We start from the raw sequence: 16,642 nt of genomic DNA on the forward strand, positions 1-16,642 counted from the left end.
TAGATATGCTAGGAGAAAATCCAAAGAGAGACCATCAACTTAGAAATGCAAGAGAAAGCTCATATTGTAAAATGTCTCCCTGGGAGCCATACAAAATATTTATTGGCATTTCTTTTTTTACAAAACACCATGCTACATGGGGGCACATCATGGGGGCACATTGTTAACCTGTTTGGGATAGGGGGCAGTATTTTCACGGCCGGATAAAAAACATACCCGATTTAATCTGGTTACTACTCCTGCCCAGAAACTAGAATATGCATATAATTTGTAGATTTGGATAGAAAACACTCTAAAGTTTCTAACACTGTTTGAATGGTGTCTGTGAGTATAACTGAACTCATATGGCAGGCCAAAACCTAAGAAGATTCCATACAGGAAATGCCCTGTCTGACAATTTATTGTCCTTCTATAGCATCTCTATCGAAAATACAGCATCTGTGCTGTAACGTGACATTTTCTAAGGCTTCCATTGGCTCTCAGAAGGTGCCAGAAAGTGTAATGGGGTGTCTGCAGTCTCTGGGCGAAGAACAGCAGGAGTATTTGTTAGTGGTCAGGCTGGGAACAGTGACACTGGAGATGCGTGTCCATGAGACTACTGCATTTTTTTCTTTCAGCCTTTGAATGAATACGTCGCCCGGTTGGAATATTATCACTATTTTACGAAAAAAATTGCATAAAAAATTGATTTTAAACAGCGTTTGACATCCTTCGAAGTACGGTAATGGAATATTTTGAATTTCTTTGTCACGAAATGCGCTCGCGCATCACCCTTCGGATAGTGACCTCAACGCACGAACAAAACGGAGCTATTTGAATATAACTATGGATTATTTGGAACCAAAACAACATTTGTTGTTGAAGTAGAAGTCCTGGGAGTGCATTCTGACGAAGAACAGCAAAGGTAATACAATTTTTCTTATAGTAATTCTGAGTTTAGTGAGCACCAAACTTGGTGGGTGTCAAATTAGCTAGCCTGTGATGGCCGAGCTATCTACTCAGAATATTGCAAAATGTGCTTTCGCCGAAAAGCTATTTTAAAAATCTGACACCGCGATTGCATATGGGAGTTCTGTATCTATAATTCTTAAAATAATTGTTATGTTTTTTGTGAACGTTTATCATGAGTAATTTAGTAAATTCACCGGAAGTTTGCGGTGGGTATGCTAGTTCTGAACATCACATGCTAATGTAAAAAGCTGTTTTTTGATATAAATATGAACTTTATTGAGCAAAAAATGCATGTATTGTATAACATAATGTCCTAGGAGTGTCATCTGATGAAGATCATCAAAGGTTAGTGCTGCATTTAGCTGTGGTTTTGGTTTTTGTGACATATATGCTTGCTTTGAAAATGGCTGTGTGATTATTTTTGGCAGGGTACTCTCCTGACATAATCTAATGTTTTGCTTTCGCTGTAAAGCCTTTTTGAAATCGGACAATGTGGTTAGATTAACGAGAGTCTTGTCTTTAAAATGGTGTAAAAATAGTCATATGTTTGAGAAATTGAAGTTATAGCATTTTTGAGGTATTTGTATTTCGAGCCACGCTCTACCATTGGATATTGGTGGCGGAACATCTGTCCCTAAAAGGTTATTAACAGAATGACCTTCACATTCCTTGCTAGAAAATAAATTATTCAACACAAAAACTAATAATAATAATAATAATAATACATTAATGAAGAAAGTAGTAATGAGGCAGCTATGGTGACGTCTCTACAAAGTGATGAAAGTCCCCCCAGACAGCAGTAAATTCAAAGGGTTTATTACGTAAATTGTATGTTATTTTTTTAGATGGAATATAGGAAGATAGTTAATTTGGCCACATCTGCTTGCTTGGCGGAGTGTCACTCCTCCATATAATAGCTGTGCATTTATTGGCTACAATGACTGACAATTTAATGAATCTGGTTTTGCTACAAATATTAACTGGTAGAACATCTCCAAGAAGAATAAGGGAAGGATTTAGTGGTACTGTCATATTAGTGACCTGTGATAAGATCTGAATAATGTCTTTCCAATAATTGCTTAGTCCAATAATTGCTCACTCCCGTTTTACACCTTACAATTGATCTTATACAGTCTCTCTGGTGTAAAGTAGACCCTATGCAAAATATTGAATTGCATCAACTTGTGCCTTGTGTTAAATGAAATTTACTGAGCATCTAAAAAGAGCTTTCCCCCCTTTTCTCATCCTCAGAAATAAGACCACGGTCATCATGCCACTTCATGCAAGCTTTCAGAGCTTCATCGTTCCCTAACAGAGCTTGAAGACTAGAGTAAATGTAAGAAATGAAACCTTTTACCCCTTTCCTCTCCAGCCACAGTTTATCAATAAATAGGTTTACTCATGGGCTGAATCCTACCTCCCTGCTGAGTGGCAATATAATGCCTAACCTGTAGGTACTTGAAGAAATTAGTTTGAGGTAACTGAAAACGAGATACCAGTTGTTGAAAGGATAGTAGTTTTAATTCCTTTGTTGAACCAAGAAAATGTAATACCATCTCTCAGGGCTTTGGGTAAGATGGGGTTATTATAGAAAGGTGTTTGTTCGTATATAGAGCTAAGCCCTTCTGTTTGTTTACCGACTTCAATCCATATATTTAAGTGTTTTTAATGAAAGGGTTGTTTATGAGACCTAGCAAAGCTTTAGGTGGGCTAATATAATATATAGATGCCAATGTAGCAGGGGTAAGACACTCCTCCTCTGTCTCCAAGAGGGTAAACTTGTATCTTGCCATACTCACACAGCCTTTAACTGAGATGCCCAGTAATACAACTTGGAAGTCAGGTAGAGTAATTCGTCCTTCTGAGTATGGTTTGCATAAAGTTGTGAGTTTCACTCTGGGGGGTTTCCCTTTCCACAGAAATGAAGAAACCTTCCTATTAAGTTGTTTGAAAAAAACTGGGGGAATAGGAAAGGGAAAGGTTTGAAAAAGGTACAAGAATTTTGGTAATATATTCATCTTTACACAATTGACCCGCTCAATAAGAGAAATTGGTAAATCCCGCCATCTATCCAATTCTTCCCCAACCTTTTTGAGAAGTGGAGTATAGTTCAGTTGATATGTCTTAATCATTTCAGAAGGAATTTGCAATCCAAGATATGTCATTTTCTGTGGTTTCCAAGAAAACGTCTGGACTAAGATTGGGTTCTTCATAGCTGCCCTGTTAAAAGGCATAATTACACCCTTCGATAGGATTATTTTATATCCTGAAAAGGTCCCATATTCTTTCAGGATGTCAACTAATGTTCAAAGTGAAATTTCTGGTTTAGTGAGGTAAAGCAAAATGTCATCGGCATATAGCGAGACCAGATGTTCACGCCCACCTATACGAACACCATGGATGGATGGATGGATGAGATCTAAAAGCTTCTGCCAGTGGCTCTATAGTCAAAGAAAAAAGGAGTGGACTAGCGGGACAACCCTGTCTTGGGACACGTGATAGGGAGAACTGTGAGGAAATGTTTCCATTAGTCAGGATCTGAGCTACCGAACATTTGTACAGTAATCTAATCAGACCAACATACTTAGGTCCAATATTCATCCTCTGTAAAACTTCAAACAGGTAGTTCCATTCTATGCGGTCAAAAGCTTTTTCCGCATCTAATGAAGCCGCAACTACAAATTCTTGGTCATTCGCTACATAATGCATGATATTAAATAATCTTCTGATATTATCAGGAGATGAGCGGTTTCTTACAAAGCCTGTTTGGTCCATATCAACCAAGTCCGGAAGAACCTTATCCAGTCTAACAGTTATGAATTTCACAATAATCTTATATGAAGTGTTCAATAGAGATATTGGTCTATACGACCCACAAAGCAGAGGATCTTTCCCAGGTTTTAACAAAACTGTGATCAGTGCCTGTTCAAGTGTGTTTGGGGGCTTTTCTGTCTCTATGGCATAATTAAACATACTGCAAAGAGGCTCAATTAGTTTGGGTAAAAAGGATCGATAGAATTAAATAGGGAATCCGTCTAACCCTGGTGATTTTCCCTCAGCAGTGTTGAAAATGATTCCCTAATTTCCTTTGATGTAATCTCTTTCTCCAAGTGCTCTCTATCCTCATCAGTTAAAGTTTGTAAATTTAGTTTGTTAAAAAAAAAAAAAAAAGCATTTTGGCAGGGGCCATCCCATTCAGACTTGTACAATGTTTCATAAAACTCCCTGAAGACTAGATTAATTTCCTCAGGACTGTGAACTGTGTTATTGGGTATCTTAATAGAGTGAATAACTCTACTAGCATCCTCTCGTCTTATCTGCCAAGCAAGCAACTTTCCCGCTTTAGCTCCATGTTCGTAGTAGTTTTGTTTTCCTAAGAGCATTTTCCGCTTTGTGTCGTCAGGGTGTTAATTTTACAGATCTCTAATTTCATTCTCCAACGAATCTATGATTTGCCCCCTCAGATATGCAAGGAGAGCTTCCCATAAAATTAGGGGGAGTCAGAGTTGTTATTGGTGCTAAAAAATATATGTCTACATGAGTGTTCAGAAATGTTACAAATGTGGGATTATTTAGTAAGTATGTGCCAAATCTTCTTGAGGGTGGTTGTGTTGTACTGATTGGTACTGAAGCCAGCAGGGCAGAATGATCTGATATACATCTTGGTAAGTACATACACCCAGTAGTTAAACATCCTTTGGCTGCAGGAATAAGAAATAAGTACATTCTAGAGTAACTTATGGACAGGGGACTAAAATGAGTATTCTTTAACCTTTTAGTTGTGAAATCTCCATAAGTCTACAAGTCAAAAATGTTTCATTTCTGCCTTTAACATTTTAGCTGCCTGTATGAGGTTGATACTACTAGAGGAAGATCTATCACTGGAAGGGTCCAGTACCAAGTTAAAATCCCCTGCCATTATTATCTCTGATGGTGGGCACATTAACTTCAAAAAGATGTCTTGGTAAAATTTAGGATCATCATGGTTAGGCCCATACACATTCACAATGGTAATGGGCTCAGCGTTGATGAAACCTTGAATGATCACAAACCTACCCACCTTGTCTTCAATCTGAGATTGTATCTGAAAGGGGCAATGCTTATTAATGAGTATGGCCACCCCTCTTGCCCGAGAGGGGAAAGATGAATAGTACACTTGACCCACCCACTCTCTCTTTAGTTTATCACGCTCAGTCAGGTGTGTCTCCTGAAGAAGAGCTATATCAACCTTATGCTGCTTTAGATCATTCAGAATGCGTTTGCACTTGACTGGGCATTTAGTACCCCTAATGTTAAGTGGCATAAATGTATAGTTATTAGATGCCGACATCTTTAAAGAAAATAAGAAATAGGGAAAAGGAAAGAAACAAAATTGCGTTGAGTGTATACAACTTGTACAAAATGAAAGTATAGAGTGGTAAACATCTCATGAACTAATAGCCTGACCCTACCACAAACCCACCCAACCCCCTCCCCAACTGAGGGAGTTAAAGAACCCATATCCTTAGACGCTAGTCTTTAAGCTAGATGTACTGTACCTGCTATGCATAGCATCGCTCGAATTAGGTTAATTCTAAATTATATGTATATGGAATTACAGGTACATTGACTGTTCCTTGTAGCATGAAAATATTGTTAGTCAAGTAACAAAATACAATTTGATAACAACAATAATGACCGGACTATTTAGCCCCACTTGAGCATGTCTCAACAACAACAAAAACCTCCGGTGCATCCATAGTCACCAACAGAGCCTACCCGCACACCCCAATGTCAACCAATCGGCATTCCCCAATGTCAACCAATCGGCAGAAATAATGGGGTGCAAAGGAGCAAAATAAATAAATAAATAAATACAGTACAAGCCAGCAAACGTAATAGTAGCTAAAATTCCCTGAAGTAATATAAACAACATAGTTAGGCTTGAAACCCAGTCAAAAGCCACATAACTATTTAACCAAACCCGACCTCTGCTTAAAATAAAAGTATACAGCAAAAATGTAACTACCTGGCATAGTGTGGATGTATAGTAGCTACACCGTTGTAAACTTAGCGAGCTGGCTAAATAGCACAGCCAACATTAGCTATGATCCAACGTTACCTCGCCAGTCATTATCGCACTAGCCATCTAGCCAGCCGTTTCCTGGAGGGGGTAGATCCAGAATTTTGGGAATCCATTCCTGTAGAAAGGAGATTGCGTCTCTTCCCTCCACGGCCTCCGGGAAACCTTGAAGTCTCGTAATAATAACATTTATCCTCGAGTTTAGAGATGGCGTCTTCCAACTTCTTGTAGTTTTGGTCCACTTCCTCGCGGAAGTCCAGGATAGCAGCCTGGTGGTCAGCATGGTCTTTTTCTAACTTTGTCACTCGTCCCTTTGTGACTTTCTGGTCTTCGTGGAGTTTATCGATCAGTACATACATTTTGCTGAGGCGTTCAGAAAGTGTCTCTTGGATTTTTGTTATACCCTTGTCCATCTCCATTCTGAACCATGCTGGTGCTTTTTCCGAGCTAGCATCCTCCGAGGCTGAAGAAGGGCTGTCATAGAAGGGCATTTTTCCATGCCTCGAGGCTTTGACATATTGGGCATCTTTTGCTTTGGCGATCCAATAGATGTTTTAACTTCCAACTCACTATTAACGAACCGTGTCAAAATGCCTTCATTTTTCAAAAGTTCGAGGATGCTACGCAGACGCGTCTTGTTAGAGCGTCGCCATTGCCAGAAGTCTCATGAAGACACTGTCTTGAAAATCTGTATCATCACGCGCCATGATGAAGTTGCGCACCTGATAAAATCGGTTTCCTATTGAACATACTTCTTTCCGAAAGATATATTATAGTTTGATTACATTTTAGGATGTCTGAGGAGTAAATACAAATGTATTTTGACTTGTTGAAACTAAGTTTAGGGGTAGATTTTTGCATTTCTTTCTCTGCAAGTTGAACGAGTGGATTACTCAAATCGATGGCGCCAACTATACGGACTTTTTCGAATATCATTTTTTTTTTATCTAACAAAACGACACTACATGTTATCTCTGGGACCTTTTGGATGACAAATCAGAGGAAGATTTTCAAAAAGTAAGTGTATTTAATCTTTATATGTGAATGTATGAAACCTGTGCCAGTGGAATTTTTTGTGGGGCGCCATCCTCAAACAATCACATGGCATGTTTTCGCTGTAATAGCTACTGTAAATTGAACAGTACAGTTAGATTAACAAAAATGTAAGCTTTCAGCCTATATAAGACACTTATGTACCTAAATGTTTAACCGCTACAATAAAGCTATTAGAATTTATTTGAATTACCGCGCTCCAGTTTGACCGGAAATTGTACCGCCAGTGGTACACTGATCTCGAACAGGTTTTAACATCTGCTAACCATGTGTATGTGACCAATAACATTTTATTTTATTTGACATTAACTGTTCAGAGGAGACTGCATAAATCAGGCCATAATGGTCAAATTGCTGCAACAACAAAAAAAAAAATACTAAAGGACACCAATAATAATAAGATACTTCTTCTTAATCCGTCTTTGGTCTGATGAGTCCAAATTTGAGATTGTTGGTTCCAACCGCCATGTCTTAGTGAGATGCAGAGTAGGTGAACGGATGATCTCTGCATGTGTGGTTCCCACCGTGAAGCATGGAGGAGGTGGTGTGATGGTGTGGGGGTGCTTTGCTGCTGACACTGTCTGTGATTTATTTAGAATTCAAGGCACACTTAACCAGCATGGCTACCACAGCATTCTGCAGTGATATGCCATCCCATCTGGTTTGCACTTAGTGGGACTATCATTTGTTTTTCAACAGGACAATGACCCAAAACACACCTCCAGGCTGTGCAATGGTTCTTTGAACAAGAAGGAGAGTGATGGAGTGCTGCATCAGATGACCTGGCCTCCACAATCACCCAACCTCAACCCAATTGAGATGGTTTGGGATGAGTTGGACCTCAGAGTGAAGGAAAAGCATCCAACAAGTGCTCAGCATATGTGGGAACTGCTTCAAGATTGTTGGAAAAGCATTCCTCATGAAGCTAGTTGAGAGAATGCCAAGTGTGCGAAGCTGTCATCAAGGCAAAGGGAGGCTACTTTGAAGAATCTCAAGCATAAAATATATTTTGATTTGTTTAACTGTTTTGGTTACCACATGATCCCATATGTGTTATTTCATAGTTTTGATGTCTTCACTATTATTCTACAATGTAGAAAATAGTAAAAAAAATAAAGAAAAATCCTTGACTGAAAAGGTGTGTCCAAACTTTTGACTGGTACTGTACGTTATTCAGATTCGCTCATAATTAAATGGAGCACCTTCAGGTAAAACACTGCACATCATTCATGATTTCCTCCCAGATAGTTAACCAATGAGACAACGTACCTCAAGCCATGTGACCACGGTGGGGCCATCCCATGAGGCAAAGGGAAGACCCTGACGACAGGCTTCTTCTAGCAGGTCTTGCTTCTTCTTGCTGCGGCGATCTTTCTCCACCGTGCCAGTTCCCATCTTGGCCAGGCCCAGGGGGTCGGCTGATCCCAGGTCATCAGAGGGCGTGGAGGCTGAGGTCAAAGGTCACTGCTTAAACCACAGGTGTCAAACTCATTCCACAGAGGGCAGAGTGTCTGGGTTTTCACTCCTCCCTTGTACTTGATTGATAAATTAAGGTCACTAATTAGTAAGGAACTCCCCACACCTGGTTGTCTAGGGCTCAGTTGAAAGGAAAAAACAAAAACCTGCAGACACTAGGCCCTCCATTGAATGAATTAGTTTGACACTGGCTTAAACCACCTCTGTCTAGGACAGGGTTCGCCATCCCTGTTCCTGGAGAGCTACCCTCCTGTAGGTTTTCGCTCCAACCCCAGTTGTAACTCACCTGATTCAGCTCATCAACCAGCTAATTATTAGAATCAGGTGTGCTATATTAGGGTGGAGTGAAAACCTACAGGACCGTAGCTCTCCAGGAACAAGGTTGGTGAGCCCTTGTCTAGGAATACTCCACATGATTACTGGAAAATCGGTTTGCCATCGGTTTATCTTCTTAAAACTGTGAAAGTAGCTGACCTTGTTGTATTTGTCTTTAGGGTAAATTATATTACTGTTATATTGCAAATAATAGTGTATACTGTATAAGTGTGCAGGCAACCTTACATTGTTTCTAACCCTCATACCACACACATGGTTAACACACTATATTGACTTACCCAGAGAGGCAGACTGACTCCCAGGTCCTCCAATCCTCCCTTTCTCCTTCTTTCCAAACAGGCGTCCAATGGAGGACTTGATGCTCTTCTTCTTGCTGGCTTTGTGGAGAGAGTCCTGACTACTGGTGGTTGCACCATCAGCAGACAGACTGACAAATTAATCTCAGAACATCACTGGTGAAAAATCATTACATCATTACATGAATCTTCCCTGTGGCTCAGTTGGTTGAGCATGGTGTTTGCAACGCCAGCATGGTGTGTGCAACGCCAGGGTTGTGGGTTCGATTCCCACGGGGGGCCAGTAAATAAAATAAAAATTAAATGCATGAAATGGTATGAAATGTATGCATTCACTACTGTAAGTAGCTCTGGATAAGAGCGTCTGCTAACTTACTAAAATGTAATGTAAATGTACATGAGGGTCACTGATCTAGTTGGTATTCTATTGGCTAGCTATTTTATATATTATACACTGCTCAAAAAAATAAAGGGAACACTAAAATAACACATCCTAGATCTGAATGAATGAAATAATCTTATTAAATACTTTTTTCTTTACATAGTTGAATGTGTTGACAACAAAATCACACAAAAATAATCAATGGAAATCCAATTTATCAACCCATGGAGGTCTGGATTTGGAGTCACACTCAAAATTAAAGTGGAAAACCACACTACAGGCTGATCCAACTTTGATGTAATGTCCTTAAAACAAGTCAAAATGAGGCTCAGTAGTGTGTGTGGCCTCCACGTGCCTGTATGACCTCCCTACAATGCCAGGGCATGCTCCTGATGAGGTGGCGGATGGTCTCCTGAGGGATCTCCACCTGGTCTAAAAGATCCGCCAACTCCTGGACAGTCTGTGGTGCAAGGTGACGTTGGTGGATGGAGCGAGACATGATGTCCCAGATGTGCTCAATTGGATTCAGGTCTGGGGAACGTGCGGGCCAGTCCATAGCATCAATGCCTTCCTCTTGCAGGAACTGCTGACACACTCCAGCCACATGAGGTCTAGCATTGTCTTGCATTAGGAGGAACCCAGGGCCAACCGGAGCAGCATATGGTCTCACAAAGGGTATGAGGATCTCATCTCGGTACCTAATGGCAGTCAGGCTACCTCTGGCGAGCACATGGAGGGCTGTGCGGCCCCCCAAAGAAATGCCACCCCACACCATGACTGACCCACCGCCAAACCGGTCATGCTGGAGGATGTTGCAGGCAGCAGAACGTTCTCCACGGCGTCTCCAGACTCTGTCACGTCTGTCACATGTGCTCAGTGTGAACCTGCTTTCATCTGTGAAGAGCACAGGGCGCCAGTGGCGAATGTCCCAATCTTGGTGTTCCCTGGCAAATGCCAAACGTCCTGCACGGTGTTGGGCTGTACGCACAACCCCCACCTGTGGACGTTGGGCCCTCATACCACCCTCATGGAGTCTGTTTCTGACCGTTTGAGCAGACACATGCACATTTGTGGCCTGCTGGACGTCATTTTGCAGGGCTCTGGCAGTGCTCCTCATGCTCCTCCTTGCACAAAGGCGAAGGTAGCGGTCTTGCTGCTGGGTTGTTGCCCTCCTACGGCCTCCTCCACGTCTCCTGATGTACTGGCCTGTCTCCTGGTAGCGCCTCCATGCTCTGGACACTACGCTGACAGACACAGCAAACCTTCTTGCCACAGCTCGCATTGATGTGCCATCCTGGATGAGCTGCACTACCTGAGCCACTTGTGTGGTTGTAGACTCCGTCTCATGCTACCACTAGAGTGAAAGCACCGCCAGCATTCAAAAGTGACCAAAACATCAGCCAGGAAGCATAGGAACTGAGAAGTGGTCTGTGGTCACCACCTGCAGAACCAGTCCTTTATTGGGGGTGTCTTGCTAATTGCCTATAATTTCCACCTGTTGTCTATTCCATTTGCACAACAGCATGTGAAATTTATTGTCAATCAGTGTTGCTTCCTAAGTGGACAGTTTGATTTCACAGAAGTGTGATTGACTTGGAGTTACATTGTGTTGTTTAAGTGTTCCCTTTATTTTTTTGAGCAGTGTATATATTATATAGTTATATATATTATTTTTTCTTTATTTCAACAGGAAGTCAATTATATTACCTAGCTTCCTAACAAACACCAAACAATGTAGACTAAAGTCATTTCTGTACCTGCGGAATTCGCGGTGATCATCCAGCCCCGCCCCTGGGTGTGTGTGAGTCATTCTGTCTAATCGCAGAGCGCGAGGAACTGGAGGATGGGTAGAGTCAATCAGGGCTAGCGCCCGGCAGTCGTCGCTCTCTTTGCTGTTCTGTATTGACAGAGAATCAGTTCAATTGAGTCACTGTAGACAACTCTTTTAATACATTTTAATTGCCGTAGGAATATGTGTTCATTCAAGTAACTGTGCTAGTTTAATTCATTTGGAACCCTATAAACAGTTCCACCCATTTAAATCACAATAGAAAACTATATTTATTTGTTGTACTGTAAACAATTCAGCTTGTTTAAGTCACAGCACACTTGAGACTTGCAGCAACAATAAAACCAGATTGGCATAATTGTTTTTCTCGCGCAGCTACATGAGAATATATTTAGAAGACCAAACACACAAACACAATCAAACACAGTGTAGGCATAAAGAAGAAGCTCCTTTACCCGGCGGGTAAAACATTACATTACATTTACATTTAAGTCATTTAGCAGACGCTGTTATCCAGAGCGACTTACAAATTGGTGCATTCACCTTATGATATCCAGTGGAACAACCACTTACAATAGTGCATCTAAAACTATTGAAATGTTACAACTAGGTTATAACCAGTTCTGATTGTAAACTGACATATGATGTCCTTTCAACTAGCCTTACCCGTTGGGTAGCAACAACCAAGAAGCGCACGTTGAAATGCTAGATGTGTCCAAACACAGACAGCCACCAGCAGTACGGTACTGTACCTGTCTGTCTGACTCTCGGGCAGGGGAATGTGACAGTCGGGGGGTGGAATGTCCAGAGCTAGGGGGAGACGGGGAGGCCAAGGTGGAGGAAGTGAGGGAGGGGGTCATGTAGCCCCTCCCCACACTCTCCCTGCCCCCGCCCAGCGAGGAGGGGGGGAGAGGGTTGGAGTCCAAGGCCACGCTGCTCACCCGGCTCTCGATCTCCTCCGCCCTCAGCTCAGTGTTCTCCTTCTCCTCCTGGATCAGCCTGAGAGGAGAGTGTCGAAGAGAGGAGAAAGGGGAGGAAAGGAAGAGTGATGAGACAGAAAGGGGCAAGTGAAGGGCATTGGATAAGTGAGGAAATGAGAAAAGAGGAAAAGAAAGAGAAGGGAGAAAAATAGGAAAATTACTCCTGAGGATAGCCGCAAAGAGATGTTTGCGGTATCACTATTTTATAATATGCATGTGCAGTAAACCTCTGGCTTGAGTAAAGCAAATGAGTGTGAGTTCTTCTATCTGTATCGGTGTTATTATTCACTCCTGGTTTGGACAAAGCAGAGTAGAAAGTCAAAGAGAGGTCGATTTTTAGATATTGTTGGGGTTTTGACCTCTGGATCACCCATTGAATGGGACAGAGGATATAGTAAGAGTGTAGTTTATTGACATATTTCTGAGGCAATTTTAGGTCCATTAGGAATTCAGTCAAACCCACCATTCCTGTTTGCGTTGTACCAGAAGACTTACTTGATCTCCTTGTTGATGGCCTCCAGTTGCTCCTGTAGCATGATGGCGAGGGTCTGCACGTCTGTCTGTCCGCTGGGCGAGAGCAGCTCAGAGCCAAACAGGGTCTCCCTGTCCTCCTCGTTGTCCGAGCAGCCCCCCTCAGCTCCCCCCTCAAACCTGGGACCCAGCATGGTGCCACTGTCCCACTCTCCATACTGCAGAGAGACAGAGGAGGAGAAAGAAAGAAAGAAAGAAAGAAAGAAAGAAAGAAAGAAAGAAAGAAAGAAAGAAAGAAAGAAAGAAAGAAAGAAAGAAAGAAAGAAAGAAAGAAAGAGAAAAGAAGAGAAGAGAAGAGACATGACTTGGAATTCTGTTAGCTACACTGTTAAACATTTCTTGTAAAATGTACAGTAAGACAGGGTTTCCCAAACAAAGCTTGATGATGAGTTGGTTATTTGAAAACCGCTGTGTAGCGCAAGGACAAAAACTACAATGTGCACCCAATGGGAGGCACCATGACCGAGTTTAGGAAACCCTGCAGTAACATACTGGCAGCAATTGGCCACTAATCCATTTTAGGGATTCACAAATATTACTGTAATCTAATTTACAATACCAAGTCAGTTACTGTAAACAAATTTACAGTACCAATGACAATTACATCATATTACTGTAATTACCCAGTGACATATTAACCAGTGTTCTTTGCAGGTTCATAAAAAAAAACAGCCATAGCAAGTAAAAGGTTTCTGTAACCGTTACTGAAAATGTAGTTAAGGATTCACTGATCTTCAGAATAACTGTTATTCATACGAGATATCTTATGATATACTGTATCTCTGGATAGTGATAATACATTACTGAGATATTCATGGTAATTTGATTCAGGCTTCTTGTAAATTACTATAATGTCCAAAGCAATGAAAAACAGTACAAAACAGCTATTTTTACAATATTTTACTGTACTTACAAGGGATTGTATCAAGCAAGTTGACCACTAGACCATTACAGCATATTAATGAATACTTGGTGTTTCATATAGTGATGTTACATTTGATACCGGAGCTACGATACATGCATCAAAATGACTAAGCCGTTCGCTTTGAAACAGTGTGCCAATGCTTATATCCCTTCATCAGAAGCATGTGATCAATGACGTCCGAAGCATCGTTTTGTCAAACCGCCACCTGATTGCTTTGGTATTGGTTTTGGTAGAAGACAAAAGGCTACCATGCACACGCACTATGGCGTGTGCGAAGTCATCTATTGTAATTTTGCTGTTCTAAATTATTTTGACCAGCAGGTGCCATTAGTGTACACTGTGTTGATCAAAGCCTTGCGTAATGAACAGTTTCGACCCAATTTGATGAAAATGTACTATGCTTCAGGAAGCTTTGTTTCCACATCACTAGTTTTATATCACTTGTAATTCTAGAGGGCTAAACAAAGGCTTCTGAACTGGCTGTGATTATAGGGCAAAATAGATCAAATGGATATGGTTAAATATTCAACCATTAAAGGTTTAAAACCTATTGCCACTGATCTGTCCCCTATATAAATTTGTTGAGGAACTACTACCACGTTTCACTTAAATTGGCACAGGACTCTCACTAATGGGTACAACAAATATAGCCACTTCAAGGCATGCCTTAAAATATGTTAATGAGCCAGCGATTATTTCCCCTCCCACAATGCACCATAATTTACATTACGCTACATTAAATATACAGCAAAACAGTACTTCATTGTTGAATTGTATTGAAAAACTATTCATAAATTGCTGATGGTGAATATGTAATTATATATTACAGCATGCCATGTTTTATATCGCTTGCACTTTAGGCCTCAACAATGGCTTCTAAACTGAAAAGTGAGTACAGGGCAAAACAGATCAAAAGGACATGGCTAGCCAATCAACCATTAACGGTTTGAGACTAGACGCCACACTGATCTGTCCCCTATATTACTTCAATTACTAGGGACCCACTACCACATATCAGCTAAATTCGTACAGCATTCTCACTAACAGTTACAACAAATATAGCCTCTTACAAGACACACCTCAAAATATGTTAATGAGTCAGAAACAACAATACTATGCACCCACTAGTGTTCAAAAGGTTTTTGGAGCTTCAAAAATAAAGTATGATACTGTATTCTGAATTATTGTAACGAATATGTTTGGAGAAGTATCGGAGTCAGGCGCAGGACACAGGGATGAGTGCAAACAAAACGTGTTTACTCAAAAACACAATAAACTTCTCCCACAGCAAAATAACAGGGTTGGGAGAAACACCTCCAACAACCACAAAACATGAACAATCACAGACAAGACAAACAGGGAAGCCAGAGGGTTAAATAATGAACATAATCAGGGAATCATAAACAGGTGTGTATAATTAAGACAAAACAAAACGAACAGGGAAACATCGATCGGTGATGACTAGTAAGCCGGTGACGTCGACCGCCGCCCGAACAAGGAGAGGGGCCGACTTCAGCGGAAGTCGTGACAATTCTAGTAAATTACTGGCAGAAAATAGTCAGTAAGTTACTGCAGAGGAAAATATTTGTAGAAATTCTTCTAATACAGTATATTACTGTATTCTGTGGGGGTACAGCGTTCCCATAATTAATTCTGTAAAACACATTTATGGTATTTTACTGTGCATTCAACAGCGTTTTACTGTTGAAATTAGAGAAATGTCTTAGTGTACTTTTATCCTTGCATGTCAAATCAAGACTCAAACGAAATGGCCCCAATGTGTAGGACTGACAGGTCACTCAGTCAATCATAAAACATTAAAACACAAAATTAGGCGCCACCCAGAGAGCTAGACTGGTCCAAGACTGTACATTGTGGGACAGGAGTTGAAACCCTTACAAAGGCAGCAAAGCTGTTAAAATGTTGGTATTTATTCAATTGCATCGGAACCACATACAGTGCCTTCGGAAAGTATTCAGACCCCTTGACTTTTTCCACATTTTATTACGTTAAAGCCTTATTCTGAAATGTATTAAATTGTTTTTTTTCCCTCATCAATCTACACACAATAGCCAATAGTGACAAAGCAAAAACCAATATTTTTAAACATTTTTGCTAATTAATATTTTTTTATTTTAAATATGAAATATATAATTTACACAAGTATTCAGACCCTTTATTCAGTACTTGTTGAATCACCTTTGGCAGCGATTATAGCATTGAGTCTTCTTGGGTATGACGCTACAAGCTTGGTACACCTTGGGGAGTTTCTTCCATTCTTCTCTGAAAATCCTCTCAAGCTTTGTCACAGCTGCTGCACAGCTATTTTAAGGTCTCTCCAGAGATGTTCGATCAGGTTCAAGTGCAGGCTCTGGCTTGGGCCACTCAAGGCATTCAGAGACTTGTCCCAAAGCCACTCCTGCATTGTCTTGGCTGTTTGCTTAGGGTCATTGTCCTGTTGGAGGGTGAACCGTCACCCCAGTTTGAGGCCCTGAGCACTTTGGAGCAGGTTTTCATGAAAGATCTCTTTGTACTTTGCTCCGTTCATCTTTGCCTCGATGCTTACTAGTCTCCCAGTCCCTGAAAAACATCCCCACAGCATGTTGCTGTCACTACCATGCTTCACCATAGGGATGGTGCCAGGTCTCTTCCAGATGTGACGCTTGGCATTCAGGCCAAAGAGTTCAATCTTGATTTCATCAGACCAGAGAATCTTGTTTCTCATTATTGACTGTATGTTTTGTTTATTCCATGTGTAACTCTGCGTTGTTGTATGTGTCGAATTGCTATGCTTTATCTTGGCCAAATGAGAACTTGTTCTCAACTAGCCTACCTGTTTAAATAAAGGTGAAATAAAAATT

At 40.9% G+C, this 16,642-nt stretch overlaps 1 protein-coding gene across 6 annotated transcripts in view; it reads right to left on the bottom strand.

The window, feature by feature from the left end:
• Window positions 1–16,642, bottom strand: part of LOC106578301 (liprin-alpha-3) — a 79,855-nt gene that overhangs the window by 21,374 nt on the left and 41,839 nt on the right. For 5 of the 6 annotated variants that reach the window (XM_014156974.2, XM_045701991.1, XM_045701989.1 and 2 more), the window contains 5 exons: window positions 12,821–13,014; window positions 12,098–12,344; window positions 11,314–11,453; window positions 9,157–9,278; window positions 8,336–8,514 (listed from right to left, as the gene is read on the bottom strand). In XM_014156974.2, coding sequence (XP_014012449.1) covers window positions 8,336–8,514; window positions 9,157–9,278; window positions 11,314–11,453; window positions 12,098–12,344; window positions 12,821–13,014 — 882 coding nt within the window. The remainder of the gene's footprint in view (window positions 1–8,335; window positions 8,515–9,156; window positions 9,279–11,313; window positions 11,454–12,097; window positions 12,345–12,820; window positions 13,015–16,642) is intronic. The other variant, XM_045701992.1, reaches the window with a different exon arrangement.

Source organism: Salmo salar, chromosome ssa19, assembly GCF_905237065.1.
Source record: "Salmo salar chromosome ssa19, Ssal_v3.1, whole genome shotgun sequence".
NCBI lineage: Eukaryota > Metazoa > Chordata > Actinopteri > Salmoniformes > Salmonidae > Salmo > Salmo salar.